Raw genomic sequence first — 21,798 nt, forward strand, 5'->3', positions numbered from 1 at the left:
CCTTCTGCTCCTTTCTCTCTTTTTTCTTCTAGTATTCCCATTACTTTTGTAAGTTTTGTAAGAGATTTCCAAACTGTCTACCAAAGTGGCTGTAGCGTTTTGCATTCTTACCAGCAGTGAATGGGAGTTCTTGTCGCTCCACATCCTCACCACCATTTGGTGTTATCAGTGTTCTGGATTTGGGCCATTCTTAGCGTTGTGCAGTGGTATTTCATTGTTTTATGTATGTATGTATGTATGTATGTCTGGCTGTGCTATGTGGCTTGTGGGATCTTAGTTCCCAGACCAGGGATCGAACCCATGCCTCCTGCAGTGGAAGCATGGAGTCTTAACCACCAGACCGCCAGGGATTTCCCCTCATTGTTGTTTTAATTTGCATTTCCCTGATGACATAGGATGTGGAACATTGTTACATATGCTTATTTACTGTACGTACATCTTCTTTGGTGAGATCTCTCTTAAGGTCTTTGGCCCAGTTTTAGTTGAGCTGTTATTTTTCTTATTGTTGAATTTTAAGAGTTCTTTATATATTTTGGATAACAGTCCTTTATCAAATGTGTCTTCTGCAAATATTTTCTCCCAGTATGTGGGTTGTCTTCTCATTCTCTTGGCGTTATCTTTTGTAGAGTATGAGTTTTTCCTTTTAATCAAGTCCAGCTTATCAATTAATTCTTTCACGGATCCATGCCTTTGGTGTTGTATCTAAAAAGTCATCGCCATATCCAAAGTCATTTAGGTTTTCTCTTATGTTAACTTCTAGGAGTTTTATAGTTTTGTGTTTTATGTTTAGAACTGTGAACCGTTTTGAGTAAATTTTTGTGAAGGGTATAATGTCTGTGTTTGGATTCTTTTTTTTTTTTTTGCATGTGGATGTCCACTTGTTACAGCATGTTGATGAAAAGTTAACTTTTGTGGGGGTGGTTATCTTTCATTTGAAGATATTATTTTTTTATTGAGATATAATTGACATATAACTTCATATTAGTCTCAGGTGTACAACATAATGATTTGATATTGGTATACATTGCAAAATGATCATCACAGTAAGGCTAGTAACATCCAACACCACACATAGTTAAAAATTTTTTTTATTGTGAAAATTTTAAGGATTTACTCTCTTAACAACCTTCAAATATATACTACAATATTATTAACTATAGTCACCATGCTCTATGTTACATCCCCAGAACTTATTTTATAACTGGAAGTTTGTACACTGTACTGCCTTCACCCATTTGGCCTCCTCCCACCCTTTGCCCACCTCTGGCAACCACCAAACCACCAATCTGTTTTCTGTATCTATTAATTGAGTTTTTTTTTAGATTCTACATATAAGTGAGATCATACAGCATTTGTCTTTCCCTGACTGATTTATTTCACTTAGCATAATGCCCTCAAAGTCCATCCATGTTGTCACAAATTGCAGGATTTCCTTCTTTTTTATGGCTGAATAATATTCCATTGTAAATATATAGCACAATTTCTTTATCCACTCATCCATCACTGGACACTTAGGTTGCTTCCATATCTTGACTATTGCAAATGATGCTTCAGTGAACCTGGGGGTGTGTATATCTCTTCAAGTTAGTGTTTTCATTTCCTTCAGATAAATACCCAGAACTCGAATTGCTGGCTCATATGGTAGTTCTATTTTTAATTTTTTGAGGAACCTCCATACTGTTTTCCATAGTGGCTGCACCAATTTACATACCCACCAACAGTGCACAAGGGTTCCCTTTTCTCTCCCTTTTCTCCTTGCCAACACTTGTTACTTCTTTTCTTTTTCTTTTTCTTTTTTTTTTTTTTGCGGTATGTGGGCCTCTCACTGTTGTGGCCTCTCCCGTTGCGGAGCACAGGCTCCAGACGCGCAGGCTCAGTGGCCATGGCTCACGGGCCCAGCCACTCCGCGGCATGTGGGATCTTCCCGGACCGGGGCACGAACCCGTGTCCCCTGCATTGGCAGGCGGACTCTCAACCACTGCGCCACCAGGGAAGCCCTTCTTTTCTTTTTGATGATAGCAGTTTTAACGTGTAAGATGATATCTCATTGTGGTTTTTATTGCATTTCCCTGATGATCAGTGATGTTGAGAACTTTTTCATGTACTTGTTGGCTGTCTGTATATCTTCTTTGGAAGGATGTCTATTCAGACCCTCTGCCCGTTTTTAATCAGATTGTTTGGGTTTTTTGCCGTTAAGTTGTATGAGTTCTTTATATATTTTGGATATTGACCCCTTATCAGACAAATGATATGCACATATTTTCTCCCATTCAGTAGGTTGCCTTTGTATTTTGTTGCTGGCTTCCGTTGCTGTGTAGGATTTTTTTAGTTTGATATCGTCCCACTTGTCTATTTTTGCTTTTGTTGCCTGTGCTTTTGCTGTCATATCCAAGATATCTTTGCTAAGACCAGTATCAGGTAGTTTTTCTCCTGTGTTTTCTTCTAGTTCTATAGCTTCAGGTCTTACATTTAAGTCTTTAATCCATTTTGAGTTGATTTTTGTATGGTGTAATATAAGGGTCCAACTTTGTTCTTTTGCATGTAGCTATCCAGTTTTCCAACACCATTTGTGGAAGAGGTTGTCTTTTCCCCACAGTGTATTTTCCCCATCGTGACATTCTTGTCGAAGATCATTTGGCTGTATGTGCATGGCTTTATTCTGTTCCATTTGTCTATGTCTGTATTTATGCCAGTACCATGCTGTTTTGATTACTGTAGCTTTGTAATATGTTATAAAACAAGAAAGTGAGTCCTCCTGCTTTGTTCTTTTTTCTCAATATTATTTTGGCTATTCAGAGTCCTTTGTGATTCCAAATGACTTTTAGGATTGTTTGCTATTTTTCTGTAAAAAAATGCCACTGGGATGTTGAGGGATTGCATTGAATCTGTAGATCATGTTGGGTAGTATATACATTTTAACAGCATTAAGTCTTCAAACCCATGAACACAAGTTGTCTTTCCATTTATTTGTGTTTAATTTCTTTCAACAGTGTTTTGTAGTTTTCAATGTGCAACTTGCCTCCTTGGTTAAGTTTATTTTTAAGTATTTTGTTCCTGTTTTTTTTTTTTTTTAACAACGTAACAGGAGTAACAGTTTTTAAAAAAATATTTATTTATTTATTTGGCTGCATTGGGTCTTAGTTGTGACATGCGGGATCTTTAGTTGCGACATGCAGGATCTAGTTCCCTGACCAGGGATCGAACCCGGGGCCCCCTGCATTGGGAGCACGGAGTCTTAACTGCTGGACCACAAGGGAAGTCCCTATTTTGTTCTTTTATGCTATTATAAATGGGATTATTTTCTTAATTTCCCCTTTAGATTGTTCATTGTATAGAAATGCAGCTGATTTTTTGTGTGTTGACTTTGTATCCTGGAACTCTACTGAATCATCATAGTATAAATGCGTTTTAAAGCCATGGGCCCTGAGAGGACCATTAGGAAGTAAGCATACATAGGAAAGCAGCCCAAGGCCTGACTCCACAGTCAAGGTCAGGAAGATCAGAAGGAACCAGAAAAGGAGTCTGGGAGGAGTCTGCGGTGAAGAGTGAGGAGAACTGAGGGCCAGGCTTGTGCTATAGATGCCAAGTAGAGTGTTTTAAGTGGAGTTTAGAGAGATTAAATAACCTTCCTAGGGCACACAGCTGGCTGGAGGTGCAGGTGACGTCCAGCCTGGAGGGCACATGCCAGAATTCATGCTCCTAATTTCTGCGCTCTGCCATGCAAATCACAACCATGACGGTGGTGGTGTTCCCTTCAGTAGTGCCAACTCTGTGCCAGATACTGTTGTGAGAGCTTTATTTATAATAACCCATTTATTCCTATCACCATCGTCATCTTATAGAGGCGGAAACTGAGAAACAGAGAGGTTGTTCAGAGTCACAAAGTGGCTCAGTGTGCTTTGAACTCAGCCGTCTGGGTCCAGAGTCTGCATTCTTAACTGTCTGTCAGTTATTCTCTCCACTGCCTACGTAACTGGAGTGTCATCAAGGGTAATATTTCGTAAGGTTGAATAAGGAAGCTTAAGAAACAAAATAGATTCTTTAATTAGAAAAAGAAAAGAAAACCAAGCAGCGGCAGTTTGACCTTTGGCTCTGTGCATATTGATTTTTGTGCCTTCCAGCCTCAAATAAGCTGATGAAGTGCTATGTACCTTTCTTCCAGCTTGAACAAAGTACTTGCCGAGTTGCTTTGTTCTTTCTCCCCCTGGAGCATGCCTGAAAGCTAAATGTAATACTGCCTTTTAAGTTAAGTCAAATGAAAGCCTTGGTTTCTCAAGGTCCTAAAAATGCGATCACATAGATTGAATCTCATCCAGTGATTTTAATTTAGCCCCTCTCAGAAGTTAAATATAGGAAGGAAATTCTTGCATCTGAGAAAGACTTGCTGGTGGAAATCATGTTGCCTGGAGTAATAGGTTACAACCAAATTCTTTAGAATTTACCCAGCGTTCACTTTTAGAGGAGCTGGAAGCACACTGATAAATGCAGTGTTCCTTCTGATGTGATGGCACCTTCAGATATCTGTTCTCAGTTGTTTTTTTTCTTCACTGTTGCTTGTTTTTCCTGGACATGACCTCTGCCCCTCAGTACAGGTGCTCCCCTGAGCTTTTTCTTGCCACTCCACATATTCTGGCTTTTGTTCTCAAAGTAAGGCTGTGCAATACACTGCTGGAAAAAATAACCCCGTGCTGGGGTGGGGGTGGGGTGCGCAGTGCATCCCCTTCACGTTCAACCTGGCACTTCATTCTCCAGTCTTGCCTGTGCCTCTCCTGTTAGCTTATCTGTTTTGATCTGAAAAATCTGAGACTTTTCTTATGTTTGTTTTGGTTTAAATTTTTAAAGTCCATAACCAGGTTTTCAAGAGGGCAGTAATCCTGAGACCTGATTGTCAGCAGAGTAGGCAGTAATTACAGCCATTATCACCTGGTGTGTATACAGATATTAAAAGAACTCTCCATTGGCCAGCCTCAGCCTGGTGTCCCACCTTTGTCAGCCATCTCATCACAGGCTGCTGGCCTCAGTCAGAAGAGGTGACCTGGAGCGAAGGCAGTGTGGGGAATGCTGAGAAGCACTTGCAAAGGTTACAAAAGAGCTGCTTTCACCAGCAAGACAGGTCTGCTGATGAAAATTTCCTCCATTTTTGTTTGATTACTTATTCCAGTTCTTAAATGCTTATATGTATATTCAGGTTTTCATGTATTTTGAGTCAGTTTTGAAAATCTATAGTGTACTAGAAAGAGATCCATTTTCTAAGTTTTCAAATTTGTGGGCATATTTTATATTTTAGAATTTCTACTGTGTCAATAATTATGTCCCCTTTTTTCTTTGCTCTTTTTTGGAATGACTTTTATATATATAAAATATATGAGTTTCAGGAAGAAACCTAAAGAGTATTTACATTTGCTCCTGGCAGCGTCTTGGGCAGAAGCAGTCCTGGGTTACTTTCATCCAGGTCTGAGGATTGAGATGGATTGAAGCCAGGCTTTGGTCCCTCTGAGGGCCAGACTGTATCTGTTTCACCCTTATCTGTAGGAAGTAGCCCTATGAGTTTCCAGTTCCAAGTGTGGATGATTTATTAGGGTTGCCCTTCCTTGGTGGACCTGGACTTGAGTTCTTATTCTCTTGCTCTCTGAGGTCATCCAAAGCTCCACTCAGCTTCTCACACTTATTAGCTACCTTTTCAGAAATTGGCACATGCCCTTCAAAGAAAAGGTGCCCCCAAATGTTAGGCTCATCTCTCTGAATTTCCTTTTTCTCTAGATTTTGATCCTGTAGTTCTTTCCTACTTTATCTCTCTAATGTTATCAAAGACATATTTATATATATATATATTTGGTCTTAATGCAAGGATTAGCTTGCATTACCAACAAGAAGCTGAACTCCTTATCTTAGGTACTTTTTAAGATAACTGTTATTACTGAAGGATAGCATGCATGCAGAAAAGTGAACAAATCTTGAATATGCTGCTCGACTAATTATGACAGGTGAATACGTGGTCACCCCGCCCAGGCAAGAAACAGCATGAGCACCCAAGCCTCCCCCTCCTTCCCCACCATGTCACCTGCTCCCGTCTCCCTCTCAGTTACTTCTGCTTGGCCGCTGCTTCCTTTCTGAAGACCTAGGAAACCAGATCTCATTTGGCCGCTTTCACTTTTAATTATGAAACGCATAGTTTTGGCCACGTCATTTCTAATTTGGTTTGCCCTTTACCTTTTAAATCTGTTCCTGGAACGGCTTTCTCCCCTTGCATGTCATCTTTCTTCCCTTGTGACGAGCCCTCTCGAGTCTGTTAACAATTTGTCCCTTCAGATTGTACACAATACTTTCTTGTTTTCCTGTGTGTGATTTCTAGAAAGCCTTCCAAACTGATGACCATGTGCTGACACGTAGAATATGCTATTTCAGGATGTGGTTGTGTTTTATACACATTTATGAACAATTACCCAGAATATGAACCTGTTGCCTTATTTTATTTCTCATATCAGGCTAGCCCTGCCCCTGATTTCCTTTCTTGAACTAGAAACAATCACAAGAAACAAATCAGGAATTGTTTGGTTTGGAATGTTCTCTTGATCTCTCCTTGCTCTAGACATATTGTGAAATTGCAGGAACAATGGCAGAGCCATGACCTATTGTGACTGTGATCTTGGATCTCCTTTTGGCCGGTATCACCATTGACTAATCGAACTTGACTTCTCAGTTCTCATTTATCACCTTCATCAGATTCACTTTTTCGGCACAAGCACCGGGTACAGTGGCTGGCATATGTTGGCATCTGATAATTAATTAGTTCGTGGTGATCTGATGTGATGGTTCCGGAAGTCAGGATTCAGGGATGTCCATGAGGTGAGACAGGAATGGCCAACCTTTTTTTTAAGTTAGAAATGAACTTGGCTTCTGTCTCTCCCACTTCTGACTCTTTTGGCAGTTTGGTAGATTTAATTTCTAGCATCGAAGAATCAGAATCCTGATAAAATGGGTGTTTTATTTTAGTTGGTCCTTTTCATTGAGAAATGGTGGGTATTGTGCCGTGTAAGCATAGCTTGTGCTTCACATCAGCATGTGAGGTCCCCAGTGAGGCCCCAGAACTCAGAGTTCACCCAGGAAATAATCATCCAAATGGGTGTGATAAGTTTTCCTTAAAAATGGGATACCTTCCAGAAACAAGGTAATCAGAGCTGAAAATGTATCATAAAGGAAAACCCTAGTCTGAGCAGCTGTGGGGGACTCTCTGAAGCCAGGATGTGTGAGCAGCGGGAACGAGGTCTGCCTGCAGCAGGAAGGGAATGCCAGAGGCAGAACTGGGTAGTTGTGTGTTCATCGCCGCTCTGGGGAGAGAAGCGCTGGGTCCAGGGCTGGACAGCTCTGAAGATGTCTGGGGTGGGACAGTGGTGTTTTCCACACTCCACCTTGACCTACCTGAAATCTTTAATATCTCTTTAGGGTTAGGCTTGGGTTGTTCTATAAACTTAATATGGTAATATTTGTAACAGTGCTAAGAACCTCTGTCATCTTTGAGTGGGGAGGGGGGCAGCTGCCTGTTTCATGGCCCCAGAGCTCCCTCTCCTGTTGCTCTCCCAGCATGTCGACAAGGTGGCCTCTTACTCCCCTCCTCACTCCAAGTGGAAAGATGCTTTTTGCTGCCCTGATAGTCCCCGTTCAGCTCCATTCAGAGCTCACTTCCAGAGTTTGTCCTCAGGGCAGAAAGGCCCGCACCCACTGCAGTCCCCTCTGCTCACCCTGAAGTGGACCTGGGGACCCCCTTCCAGGTGGGCTGCCCAATTTGGAGGTTCGCGTGCTTGGGCCCAGCAGTGGGGCCTTTACCTCCACGGCTCTGACCGCACCATGTGGCCACGCCCTGCACAGTCCCTGGGGCCAGGGCAGCACCCACTGGCTCTACCCAGGCCCACACTTCACCGTGAGCCCTGTCCAAGTTGGGTGGATGACGATGGGGAGGGGTCCTCAGAGCAAAACTGGGATCTGTTTCCGGTCATCGGGTGGCAAACATCAACACTTCCCTCCTCTCTGTTTTGTTGCCGTTTTATTCCTCCTCTTTGGTTCCTCATGGCTCAGCTTCCCTGTTCGTAATCCCCTTAACTGATATTTCCCACCTTTGAAGAACAGTCTTTGAGCCATTGATGATAGGCTTCTGGAAAAACCAAATTCATTTTAAGGTGGGATTAGAGAAGGCACATTGGAGCTTGAGACCTGAGTGGAAGGCTTCCCTTCAGGGGAGCTTTGCAGGGAGGGTGTGCAGGTAGGCCAAGCAGATAAGACAACCAAAAACCCAAAGCAAAACAAAAAGTGAGCCCTTGATATGTTTTCTTGTACTTTTACAGTTGATCTCACCATTTTCAGTCCCTGCTGGGCGACTTACCTTAACCTCCAGGAGAGCCGTGAGGAGGAGTCCTGAACCCCCATCTTCTACGGCTTCCAACTAATTCTCATTCTTTTCTCACTGCTCTCCCTCGTCAGGGTAATTTGTTTTAATTTGCTTGTCATTTTGATGGACTTGTGTGTCTAAATCTGCTGCTTAAAGCAATGCTAGACTAGTTTTCTCCATGGCAGTGATGCTCAGACATATTCCACTGGCATTACCCTGCAGTGAGTAAAGTGGTCTTTTTCAAGTTTGTAGAAAATGAATCTTTGTAATTTTGAGAACTTTCTCAAAATCATTTCCCTAAAACTTTGGTACCTGCTATAGCTTGCCTACTAGGAGATAACAAAATGAGCGAGAGTGCCAAATGACTAAAGACGAAAAACATGGAAGCAGCTGATTTTGTTAGCTTTGACAGATTGGCTTTTTATCATGGATATATGTTTGATTTTTATATTGTATATATATATTCATCGTCCACTTGTAAAAGTTTTTCAGATTTGTGTGATGAAACGAAGTACATTAGTACACTCTGGTGTTTTGCAGAAAGTTCTGTGAACTCCAGGTGTTCTGCCACCTTAAACACTGAAAAGCACTACTTTCCAGCACCATCGAATCCCTAAACGAAATTTTTATGGTATTGAATCATGGCACTGATGGTCCTTACTGATCAGCTGAAATACACATTACAAGGACATATGCTGTCCATGGTTGTTTGGAGCATTATTACATCTGTAATCACGAGCACACTTGGAATTGGTTTCCACTGTTTTGAAAAGTGCACTTACCTGGAATTAGGGATGTGCTTGTCTGACATCCCCTGAACCCCTACACTGACTAGAGAAGCCTTTTCACCTGGTTCCCAGCGTCTACCCAGGAGGGCCAGTTAACTTGGATTGTTTCCCTACTTGCATCCTGCCTGCGTCTCCTCCACAGTTAATCCATTTGTTCATTCACAATGATGATTTGGTATCGTCCACTTTCTTGTTTCTTCTTTTTGTCTTTGGCATCGCTTAAGCAGCTTCTTGGGTGAGTGAGCATTGAATAATAAAGTGACTCAGCTTCTTCATGGTAATACAGTATTGCCTCTCTGAAGGGCCCGGCAGCAAGTGGGCACCGTCTTTTCCTGCAGTCCTGTGTTTGATTTCTACTGACTCCTACAGCAGAGGGCAAGCGTTAATAGCCAAGTGTTCAGTCTCTTTCCTGCAGGTCCCTCCCTGGGTGCTGCGGCTGCCATTTCAGTGGCATCATTGAGGTGGACCCAGAACACTGAGGCAGTGACTGCCCTGGACCCCACTCCCATTCATCAGACTTAATTGGCCTTGAAGGAGTCTCATATGTCCCTTCTAGGTGAGAAGCGACGTAAACACTAAATTATTTCAGGGTCTGAATGTTGCCCGAGCCTCAGCAACCCATCCACCAGTGCATCATGCCTTCTGGTCTCCCTCCGGCGGTGGTGCCACGCTGGCCCAGCCTGAGCCTCCTGGTCTCCTCTCCTACAGACGCACCCCTGCACACAGACACGCACACGCACACACAGACACGCACACACAGACACACACACACAGACACACGCGCGCGTGCGCGCGCACATACACGTTTGGAGACAAACGTGTACCAGCACGGCGAAAGTCTGATGTTTGGTTTTAGGGTCCTCCATCGGTCATTAAGCCCCAGCAAAGATGGTTCTACCCTGACGGTAAAAGATACCCCTTTACCAAAAGCACCTTCTCGCGTTTAATTATAGAACCAATGATGATGTCTAATAAAAGAATTTTTTTTTACTATGTTCATAGTATTTTTTAAACTTTTCCAAAATACACGGCCTGATTGTATTAAATTTTTGAAAGGCATCAGGCTGTCTGATAATAAGTCATTCACCCTGCATGTTCATTTTGGCAGCAGAGATTTAAAGCCCGGTCACTTTAGGTAACTGGCTCCATAAATCTGTTGTATGCACCTCAGGTTGGAGAGCGCAGCCAGCACCCTAATGACGACACCCCTCTGGTGACATGTCAGGGACTTAACAGAAACCCAAGGAGCAAATGTTTCCAGCCTTCATCCTCCCAGCAGGGTGGATTTTTATCAACCTGGGTGTTACGTTTGGGACACACAGAGATTCTTGGCTACTAAGAACTCGTTCTGGGTTCAGGCGGGTTCTTTCTTTTGAAGGCTGGAGGGGAGCACCAGTCAGAAAGGGGGCCTTCCAGCACCTCATTAAGGAACTTAAAATCAGGTGGTCAGGGAGAGGGAGTAGTTCTGAGAATTGAAGTGGGGCAGAATAAGGAGATCTGTTTGGAGGCCAGCGAGGGGGAAAAGGCAGGGGTTTTGCTTGTGCAGCCTCTGCTGCTTTAAATAAAGAGCATGCTCGCCAGCCCGGGTGCCCCGCACGGCAAGCCCTCGATCCCAGCTGTCATCGCCCTCACGCGGCCTCCAGGTGAAGAGAAGGAGCCCTTGTTTCCCGGGTGAAGAGAGGAGTCTTGTTCGTGACCCCTGGCCCGCGGCCGCCGCAGACCCCCGCCCCCGCCGCTGGCCTTTGTGCTGCCGCCCCCTCCTCCCCTCCCTCCGGCTTTGTGCTCCCTTTGAGTGCCCCCCCCGGAAGGGACCACCCAGGGGGTTGCACAATGGGGGCCGAGGTAGCCACGAAAACATAGGTTTCCTAAGACAGCCCATGAAAAGAAAAATACTGTTTAACTATGTACATGTTTGTCCTTTCTACAACCGTTTTGTGTGGCCAACAAAACCCTACGTCCAGACCCTGCCTCGGCCGCACCTACAGCTGTTCTGGCCACCGGGCGTCAGACTTGGGATCCTTGCTCCCAGTTCCTGTTCCCAGGGTGCTAATTCTTCATGCCGGTTACGTTGACGTGTTTGGATTGATGGTCAGGAAGTTTGATAGCAAAGCAAACAAATTACGCTGGCCTGATGAAACTGTTTATCAGTCGTCCTCAGAGTTGGTGGCTTGGCGTGGCTCCTGGGTGAAATGTGTCTGTAAGACTACCCAACAAAAGCTGGCAGCCCAGAATTCAGTTCTCAATAGCCATTTACACCTCGGTAAAAGGATTAGCGCTGGCCGATTGCTACCCTGTTTAAATCTTAATTTGCATCTTTATGGAGGTAGGGCTTTCTTCGGGCCTCTCTGCTTCTGGGTTGTGTTTGTGTACCTGTGGGTGGGGTGCCACTAGAGGTTTTCTCTTATTGGCAAAGGTGCTAAATTGCTTCAGGAGGACCAGTAAGCTACACAAATTGAATTAGCGGCTTTGGTTTTGACTGACAACAGTCGGCTTTGGTTCATTAGTTATATTTTGCAGCAGTTGTGGGCTTTGAGCATTAGGTATGTGAATGCATTCTGTTACTTCTGTTTAAGAACCTCATGGATCTTAGGAGAATTTTTAAATGTTCATTGTAATCAACAAATTTCCGTGGGAATTAAATGCAGAAAACAAGGCCTGGGATCTGATAAAATGATAGTTTTTAAATCATCTTTTCTATCCAGACCATGTGTTCTTAGTGAAAAGATCAAAGCCACTTATGTTTCAAAAGGAAGGTAGGACTGAAGCCATGAGTTTCCAGGCGGGGTTTCTGCGACCTCCGGAATCGGATGCAGACAGTCCATAGGGGTTGTCCCCTTCCCACCCTCACGTGTGGGTTATTCCTCAGTGACAGGCTCACCATCCACGGCCACCTCTGCGAGTGATGCCTGTTTGTTGTTGCTTGTTCTGAAATACAGTTTCCTCCCTAAAACTTTGTTCTGGATGTAACCAACTCCTTTCTGATTCTTCAGTTTCGTTAAAAGGACAGTAAACGTAATTCATAAAACTTTTAACAAGTAACACTATACTATGTAAATTAGGTAAGCAAACTTGTCACTACCTGGAGTTGGGGACCACACCATGCTGACTGCTGTCTCCTGGAGAAAAGGAAGCCCGAAAGTCAAGCTTGCATCGCTGCAGCTGAAGCGCATCTGTGCTGAGTCCCCCAAAAACAACACCCACGGGCATGTGTGAAAGTCATATGCTACAGTTAAGGAAAAGTTTATTTTCTGTTTGCTAAGAAGTCATTCTCAGCTTGTGATAGTGAAAGAAAAAGCATAACACCTTTTCTCCCTTACTTTAAACAAAAAATTCTACCTTAATTTGAGTGCTCACATTAGCCTGACATGGAATTGCTTTCTTGTAAATTATGTCCTAAATTCTGTGTGACTGAAAAATGAAGCTTTCTTAGGAAGTAATTACTTTAAATTTAGCCAAAACCTTAGAAAGTAATTACTTTATGGACTTCCCTGGTGGCGCAGTGGTTAAGAATCCTTGCCTGCCAATGCGGGGAACACGGGTTCGAGCCCCGGTCCAGGAAGATCCCACATACCGCGGAGCAACTAAGCCCGTGTGCCACAACTACTGAGCCTGCGCTCTAGAGCCCGCAAGCCACAACTACTGAGCCCTTGTGCCACAACTACTGAAGCCTGTGCACCCTAGAGCCCGTGCTCCACAACAAGAGAAGCCACCGCAGTGAGAAACCCACGTACCACAACAAAGAGTAGCCCCCACTCCACGCAACTAGAGAAAGCCTGTGTGCAGCAATGAAGACCCAACGCAGCCAAAAGTAAATAAATAAATAATTTTTTTAAAAAAAGTAATTACTTTAAATTTAGCCAAAAACTAATTTTATTTATTGTATACTTAACTATTATTGAATAAAATAAAATATTTTAAAGTGCCGTTTGTGTTTCTAGCAATTGCTTGTCATCCAGCAGGTTTGTCCACTTGCCGGACTTCACAGAAAACGACCGGATGGTAGGGCCCAGTGCCTTGGTGCCAGGCCACATATTCCCCCCGGGGAGACTGGACATGGGCTGTCAGGCCATTGCCCTCCCAGCTGAAGTATTTTGGTAGGAATGCAAATAGAAGACATGAAATTGGGGTCTTGAATTCTGAAATAGTATTTTCATAACACATAGTCTTTAATCTTTAGCTCAGTACACTGTGTGAATTATTTAAGAGTTATTTTCAGCAAAGGATTGATGGATATTTTGCAAACTAAAGTCTATCCCATGGGGAGATAACTGCTAGAAATCTCAACACAGACCAACTCATCAAGGTTCGGAGTTAATCTGGCATCGGCCGTAGCTCCATGGGGACAGCGCTTGCGGCCGTCTAATTGATCACTGTCTTGTTGATCACTCCTTGCGGAGCCCTGGAAGCCCCAGACTGGTGTGACACCAACATGTAAAAACAGGCTGTGACAACAGGCGTGTCATGAATTCCCTAATCTGTTTTTAAATCTTGGCCTGTCATTCAACACACAGTGTCTTTAAGTGTGTCTTCAGCATTCTGTGAAATCACAAGTCCAGTTGCTGTTCTCAGCAGGCTTCTGGTCATGTTGAGAAGACTTGGCAGACAGGGCATAACTGGAGAGCAGTACAGAGTAGGATGCTGTCTGCGTTGTGCTAGAGGAATTCAGGGATGAGAAAGATCCCTGCAAAGGAGGCAGTCGGAGAAGCTCCCAGACAGATGTGGGGGGAGCTGGTCTAAGCAGACCTGATGTTTGGACCAATCAGACTAGGAAAGAACGAAGGCGTTTGGCGTGTGATGGAGCACTGGCCCCACCGTGGTGGTATCGGGTTGGGGGGGTGGGCGCGGATGCTGGCATCAGGGAGCATTGTCTGTAGGGGGTTTATAACAATAATCAAACCGCTGATCAGCTTTCTCTTCTCATCTTTCCTGAGAATGGCAGAGATAAAATGCTCATCCCTGGAGGGAGGCTGCCCCCACCCCTCCTTAGCACAGCAGCATTAACCAGTGTCTGCCGAGTTCCCTGCTGTACGTGGGTTTGGGAGGAGGTGCGGAAGCCACAGCCCTTGCTCGGGGTTTACCACCTGGTCGGGAAGTGTGTCTAGAGGCATCGTAAGCTGGAGACCCCAAGCCTGCAGAGGGCCCCTGTTTGTCAAGCACAGTATTTAACTTTCTTTTGAATAGTTGCCCCATTTTAAAATTTGGGAGATGGCATATAAAACTAAAACTAGTAATTGTGAATTTCCAGATTCTCAAAAACTGGAAAGATGGAGCCTCACTGAGACACACATTCCTCAGTGGAAGCCTAGGGCGACTGGCCGTTTGAGGTTGGCGTATGCCCCAGCTTTTAGCATCCTCAGCCCACCAGCCATGGGTGCTTGGGTCCTCCCACACTGCGCTCACACCTGCGAGCTCCTCCCCGGCCACCCAGAGCACAGGGTCAGTCCCCTGGCCAGTCTGTCCCTCACCAACCCCATCGAGGCACAGCTGCCAGGAAACCCGCCATGGCTCCAGAATCCACAAGGTTTATCTCTGTTGCCTCACCAGAGTTTTATACCGAATTTTATTCCCCTTTACTATTCCGTCACCACCAACTGCAGCCACCACCTGGCCAGACTCATCTCGTTGCTGGTCCCCACACCTCTCTCACCCTGGCATTTCCCGTCGCCTTTGCCTTGTGGCTCCTTGGCTTCAGCTATCATCTCTCCTCCATCTGCATCCTGCCCAGCAGAAGGTCCTACTCCCACTTCCTGATTGTCTTCCCCTTGTGCGCTCCTTTACTGCTCTGAAATTGGCTTATCTTCCTCTTCTTAAGGGCAGGTCTTGATCTCCGGTGGCCTCAGCCTGCAGCGGCTTGAACAGGGTTTTGGTTCCCAGCCAGAGATTGAGGTCGGGTCACAGCAGTGAGAGTGCTGAATCCTAGCCACTAGATCAGTGGTCAGTGACAAGGCCCTGGCCCTTCAGCTTTGCAGAAAAGAATTCCCACAAAGACAGAAGGTAGTGAAACAAGTAAAGTGTTTATTAGGAGGAAAAAGGGTACAGTACGTGTGGACTCTCAGAGAGAGAGTCGTGCCCTTGTGGTAGTTTGAATCACTTATGTGGGGCATTTCTTCCGGGTTTCTTTTGGCCAGTCATTTTGATTTGCCTGATTCTGAGTCCATATTTGGTATATCTCAGGGTCCCGCCATGTGCATGCGCATCTCTCAGCCAAGATGGATGCCAGCGAAGAGACCTATGGGTAGGTTGGCATCACTCCCCTTTTGACCTCCAAGGAGCTTTCTAGTTGGGCAGATCTCTTTGACTTCGAGAATGAGAAGTATGTGGTCTTTTATCTGGGCAGGGCCCAGCCTCTTCTCTCGATTGTCCTGCTATTTTCATCTTGGAGTATCATCCACAGGGAACAAACTCCAGCTGTTTACCCTGTGGGGGGGGCCCATCTATCTCCTGCCTCAGTCTCATTCTGTGAATTGGTTGGCGACAAGATAAAGCCTTCCAGGGAGAATCAGGACCCAGATTTTGCCTTAGGAAAAGCAGGTATCCATAGGTGCTGTAAGTCCCACTGGCCAGGAGTCCAGGAGGTGTGGGGCAGCAGAGCTCAGGAGTGAAGGACCCAACAGGGTCTGGCCCATAGGGATGAAGACTCCAGGCTTAGCGTTTAGACAGGAGCTCGGGACTTGGCAAGGAGCTGGAGTGCCGACAGGGTGGTCCGGAGTCGAGAACAGGGCTTGAATCTGGGGGCCCATTTCTATTTCCTGCCCAGGGTGGAAACCTGCTCCAGAGTGGGGGTGGGCCCGTACCTCCAGTGTACAGGAGGAGCAGGTCTTTTTCATCCTTGCATCATCAGGCGCATGGCCATTGCATAGATCTAGTAACTTAACCAACCTTTGCACTAATTACAAATTAGTAGTACTTTGCTAATGAACATTGGTTTATAAGTTGCTTCATTTTCCTTTTGGGGTACGTATTGAATCTTCCCAACTACACATGTGATCAGTTCCTTTAAAGGAGAAATACTGTTTTGTCTTTGATAGCTTCTCCCATAGCTTTTTAGAATCATGCAAACAGACATTTTTTTTTAAAGGAAGTTATTACCCAATCTCTTTGGAGGCTGTTGTGGCCCTATGACAGACCTAACCTAAAACAGTGGCCAAATTGTTAACACTCCACCAGTCCCCCCGTGGACTGCAAATAGATGATGAGGGCTAAATCCCTCTTTCCACTCCTTCCTGTTCTTACTAAGAATAAAGAAAATGTTGCAGTGGGATCTGAATGGAGAAATAATAGTCATTTTTCTGCATTCAGAAATAGAGGATGTAACCTGTACTTCAGCCAGCAGTTTTCAATTTCTTAGCAGTGACAATTTAAGTAAATTTCATGTAAGTTGAGGAGCTCTAACTTTGTTATGATTGACAATGTAAAATTAGCCTTTTCTACTGTTGAGATTATCTGGCATTCCTATCAGTCAGGTGGCATGTGGAATGAGATTGCACAGCTGTGGATTTGAACATCATTAAAGTCTTCAAAGGGTTAAAAGCTACTTCCTCTGATGGATTTAAAACTGCCACATACACACAAACAAGTTTTTCAAACCACCCCGTTTTACATCTTTGTCGAGAGACAGTCTGGTTGCTGCGTTTTTATGTCTAGATTATATTACAGATATATTTCAATAAACCATGAGGAACCACCATAGATTCTAGAAGCTGGCCGTCTGTGCTTAAATAAACATCTCCTGCAGTACCTGTTTTATTTTATAGGCTGTGTAATCACAGTGACATTCTGAGAAAAGACCTTGACGCCTGTGAAGCAGCTGTCCTTCACCAGATCCCCAGACTCTCCCCTGGGGGTGGCAGCAACGAAAAGCAAGTCAGGTATGACTGTCGTCAAGTTGCTGCTGTGGTGGGTCGGCCCTTGTTCCCAGATAAGGGTCTCGAAACACTGGTCCACATGATCAGCACTGTGCTGGGCACTTGCAGCATCAATTTAACTGTGGCTTCACCATCTCCTTTGTGAATGTATCTGTTTTTCATTGTTAATTGGATGTATCTACTCAACCTCTGCCCATAGCAACATTTTTAGGCTTACTTGGGGGGAGGGAAGGTGGGTAGGCTTTGTCTGACATGTTAGCGTACCTTGGTGAACGCCCAGGTTATCCAGCAAAGCCACCATCTAGAGGGATGTCCTTAGCAGGTCCAAACCCCAGATAGGTTCCTAAATTTCCAAGGTCATGCTAGTGATACAGACCCCTAAGTACGTTCCTGCACCAACAGCATCGACATGCCCTGGGAGCTTGTTAGAAATGCACGTTCTCGGGTCCCACCCCAGATCCACTGAATCAGGAGTCTGGAGGTGGGGCCCAGCCATGCAGGGTTTGAATGAGTGTTAAACTCTGCTTCCTCAAGTTCGAGAGCAGCGCTCGGAGGATGTGCCTTAAATGGCTAGAAAGCTGGGGTGAGCGAGTGGGGGCTAATCATTTGCAGGGTGGTTGGTGCATACGAACCATGATTCTTGTACGTCCTTCCTAAATCAGATAGAAATCGATCCTTCCACCCACCTTCTCGGCACTCTAGGTGTCTTCTCATGCATGGCCTCAGAAGCTTCGTGGCATCTGGGCTTAATTGAATTCGCAAAATTACAGTTGTGTAGTATGTGTAATAGTTTGTCCAGTGCTGGCCCCTGGTAGGTGCTTGATTCATGGTACGTGAATGTTACCAGTGTCCTAACCCCGATTTGTATTCTGGGGACTGACTACGTTTCCTCTTTATGAAGTAGGTCCCCACCATTTTGCAGCAGAGAACAAATGACGGCTCAGGTGTGGTCAGCCATCTGAAAGGGCCTTGACTGGCCAGGAGAGCCAGAGGGGCTTCGGGTCTGGTTGTCTAACATCCGGCCTCGTCTTCTCTCCCTTCTACATGCCACAGAGGCACTTTTATGTAATGATATAAACAGGAAGGGTAACATGATTTTCGGAGTAGAATTCAGCATAAATCCAGTGTGTATTGGGTCCCATCAGGGTGTGAGGAGAAGTCAGGGTAATGGCCTCTAAAAGGACCTTGTTACAAGAAAACTTGGCTAATCTCAGGGCTCCATTCCACAGACCACAAGGTGAGGTTCACAAGTCCTGACTGTGTTTACATTCCCTTCTGCATCATGCTGTGATCTCCAGACTACAGAGAATGCTAGACATGACCATCCTGGATCAGTAGCTTTTCAACTTAACAGCAGTAAAGGGCAGTGCACGAAAATCCTCTTCCATGTTTTTTATCATGTGAAGTGACAAAAGGCAGTCTTTAAAATACCCTTTACAGGGGTGTGAAAGAAGCTGGCTGGGGAGGAGTCTGTGGTCATTTGGTGATTGTGTACTGTAAGGCTCTTCAGCTGGAGCCCGGCTTCTTTCTCACTGCATTGTGTGTCTGTTGATATACTATTTGGCATAAACCACAGTTGTGGTATGTCGCATAAAAAGCATATTATGCATTTATAATTCTCTTTGCAAACTGAGTTGTTAGACTAAATGATTCATCGTGTGACTCTCTTAACCTGGGCTGCCAAACTGTGACTGTGGGTGATAAGATATGATATCTCCATCAACTACACCAATGTTTGTTATAGTTTCTCAACATGCATAAATAGAGCATTGGTTTCCATTATGAGAAGTTGCATTTTTACATGACTGTTGATCTACAGTTATGTATAAATCAGCCTTCCAGAAGAAATGATCCTTCTTTATGACCAACACAAATTTTAAAATTAATATCTGGAGCCTTCGGAACTGTTTCTTTGCCACAAGATAAAGAAGTCAGGAATGGTTCCATTATAATGTCACTGTTGTGTTCTGTTACAATTAGAATTACCCCTTGTCGTGACTGAGGATGCTGTTCAGTGCACACTGATTGTCACTGGTTCCCTCTCTAGCCTCGGAAAAAGGCCCAGGTGCCTACCTGACCTTTGAGAGACAAGCAGTCAGGTCTTAGCTGCCAGTCCTTTCTCACAGGCTTTATTTCTTTATTTTTTTATGCTCCTTATATTTTATTTTACTATTTTTAATTGGGGTATAGTTGTTTTACAATGTTGTATTAGTTTCTACTGCACAGCAAAGTGAAGTAGCATTCCCTGTGCCATACAGCAGGCCCTCATTAGCTATCCATTCCTTACACATTAGTGTATATATGTTAATCCCAACCTCCCAGTTCATCCCACCTCCCCTTCCCCCCTTGGTGTACATACGTTTGTTCCCTACATCTGTTTCTGTTTCTGCCTTGCACACTGGTTCATCTGTATCATTTTTCTAGATTCCACATATATGCGTTAATATGCGATATTTGTTTTTCTCCTTCTGACTTACTGTACTCTGTATGGCAGTCTCTAGGTCCATCCACATCTCTACAAATGACCCCATTTCATTCCTTTTTATGGCTGAGTAATATTCCATTGTATATATGTACCACATCTTCTTTATCCATCAAAATGGATTAAAGACCTAAATGTAAGATGGGGCACTGTAAAACTCTTAGAGGAAAACATAGGGAGAACACTCTTTGACATAAATCACAGCAAGATCTTTTTTGACCCACCTTCTAGACTAATGGAAATAAAAACAAAAATAAACAAATGGGACCTAATGAAACTTCAAACCTTTTGCACAGCAAAGGAAACCATAAACAAGACGAAACACAACCCTCGGAATGGTGGGAGGAGATATTTGCAAATGAATCAACGGACAAAGGATTAACCTCCAAAATATATAAACAGCTCATGCAGCTCAGTATCAAAAAAACAAACAACCCAGTCAGAAAATGGGCAGAAGACGTAAACAGACGTTTCTCCAAAGAAGACGTACAGATGGCCAAGAGGCATATGAAAAGATGCTCAACATCTTTATTAATTATTAGAGAAACGCAAATCAAAACTACAATGAGGTATCACCTCACACTGGTCAGAATAACATCATCAAAAAATCTACAAATAATAAATGCTGGAGAGGGTGTGGAGAAAACGGAACCCTCTTGTACTGTTGGTGGGAATGTAAATTGATACAGCCACTATGGAGAACAGTATGGAGGTTCCTTAAAAAACTAAAAATAGAAGTACCGTATGACCCAGCAATCTCACTCCTGGGCATATACCCAGGGTAAACCATAATTCAAAAAGACACATGCACCCCAGTGTTCATTGCGGCACTATTTACAATAGTCTCACAGGCTTTAATCCCGGCGTCACGCTCCCCCTGCCCCCTGTGTGCTCCCACCTCCTGTGCCCCTTAGCACCCAGGAGCTGTTGCTAGGTATTCCCCGAAGTGAAGTATTCCCTTCTGCCTTGTGATATCCCTTGGACTGAAACAGCTTGGTCATTCCGGAAGCACAGACTTGGAGAGAATGATACTTTTGTTCCTTAATTGTTAATGACATTGATGTCACAGAATTCTAAGCCGGGCAGAATGGGAAGGCTCTGACAGCTTATGGACTCCTGCAGGCCTGTGAATAGAGCCATGTTTGGTGTGGTCGTGGCCCTGCTTGAGCCCCTGACCAAACCTTGGCAGGCGACATCTGTCTCTTTGCTTTAATCCCATCTGGAAAATGGGACACCTGCCCCATAGCGTACTCTGAAAGATAGTGTGAAGATTTCTGAATTCTCTATCACAGGATGAAGCATCTTAAAAATGAACAAAACCATTCCTATCATCATTATTATTAATTTTTGTTATATCAAGGATTAAATGTTGAAAGTCCTTCATACGAAAGGTTTACTATTATTAGGTGGAGGACCAAGTCATTATTTTAGACAATTATGAGTTTTTAAAATATGATTCATGTCACTTGGGGCAGTTGATTTTAAAACTTTGTTCATATTGCCTCCTGGAGAATATATTTTAACACAAAAGTGATTACTTAATCACTTTATCTTATATGAAAACCGTGATGAGACCACCCATGAGTTTATGTTTGTCCAGGTGCAATTAATTGTCTCTGTCAGTGGCTACTTTCAGATGGAGTCACCCAATTGTACTCTCAAGCTAATGCTGAACAATTGAGTCAGCTTTATAGTGTTTGGAGTATAGTATGTAGAAATCTATTTTATTCTGCTTATGCTCAGAATAAAATTCAAGGTACTTATTACTTTGTCTGCATTTAAAACTATTGTCAAATTACCAATCTGTTGTAAATCATTTGTAGTTAGGAAATGCTGGTACATTTGCTTAAATTGCAGTTTTCTCATTGGAAACCATTCCAAGTATATGAAGTTAATTATAGACTATTTAGAGTCTATTGCTTTACTTATCTTTAATTAGAGGAGTATATAATTTAGCTGACATCACACTTTGTTTTTTCCGTGTGACATTGATACTGTAAAGTTTCTGAAGTGAAGTGGACGAAAGAGGAAAAAACTTCTTTAAGTCCTTTGTACCGCTATGTAGATGTTCTGATTCTGTATGTTTGTGTAGAACCAGGGACGGGACTCCACACAAGGCCAGCCATGGCCCAAGCCCTCCTTGTTGCCAGGTGTTGGTTTAGCTGTTCAGAAGTCACAGGTTCTAGTGCTCAATCTCCTCCAGAAGCTTATTTGCTTTTTGACCCCATAGGTTTCGTTCTTTTGTGAAGCAGGTATAATAATTATAGGAAACCTTAGCTA

General features: G+C 43.9%; 1 protein-coding gene across 4 annotated transcripts in view; it reads left to right on the forward strand.

The window, feature by feature from the left end:
• The window catches only part of KIZ (kizuna centrosomal protein), a 113,838-nt gene that overhangs the window by 52,939 nt on the left and 39,101 nt on the right, over positions 1-21,798 (forward strand). For 3 of the 4 annotated variants that reach the window (XR_002647464.3, XM_022594206.3, XM_089896514.1), the window contains one exon: positions 16,926-17,039. The exons of the other annotated variant lie outside the window; for it this stretch is intronic. Coding sequence is in view for 2 of the 3 variants with exons in the window: in XM_022594206.3 (XP_022449914.2) it covers positions 16,926-17,039 (114 nt within the window). In the remaining variant the exon portion in view is untranslated. The remainder of the gene's footprint in view (positions 1-16,925; positions 17,040-21,798) is intronic. 4 annotated transcript variants of the gene reach the window in all.

The sequence above is a fragment of the Delphinapterus leucas genome, chromosome 15 (genome assembly GCF_059928025.1).
Source record: "Delphinapterus leucas isolate spDelLeu-1000000601 "Yukka" chromosome 15, BTC_Dleu_Yukka2, whole genome shotgun sequence".
Classification (NCBI taxonomy): domain Eukaryota; kingdom Metazoa; phylum Chordata; class Mammalia; order Artiodactyla; family Monodontidae; genus Delphinapterus; species Delphinapterus leucas.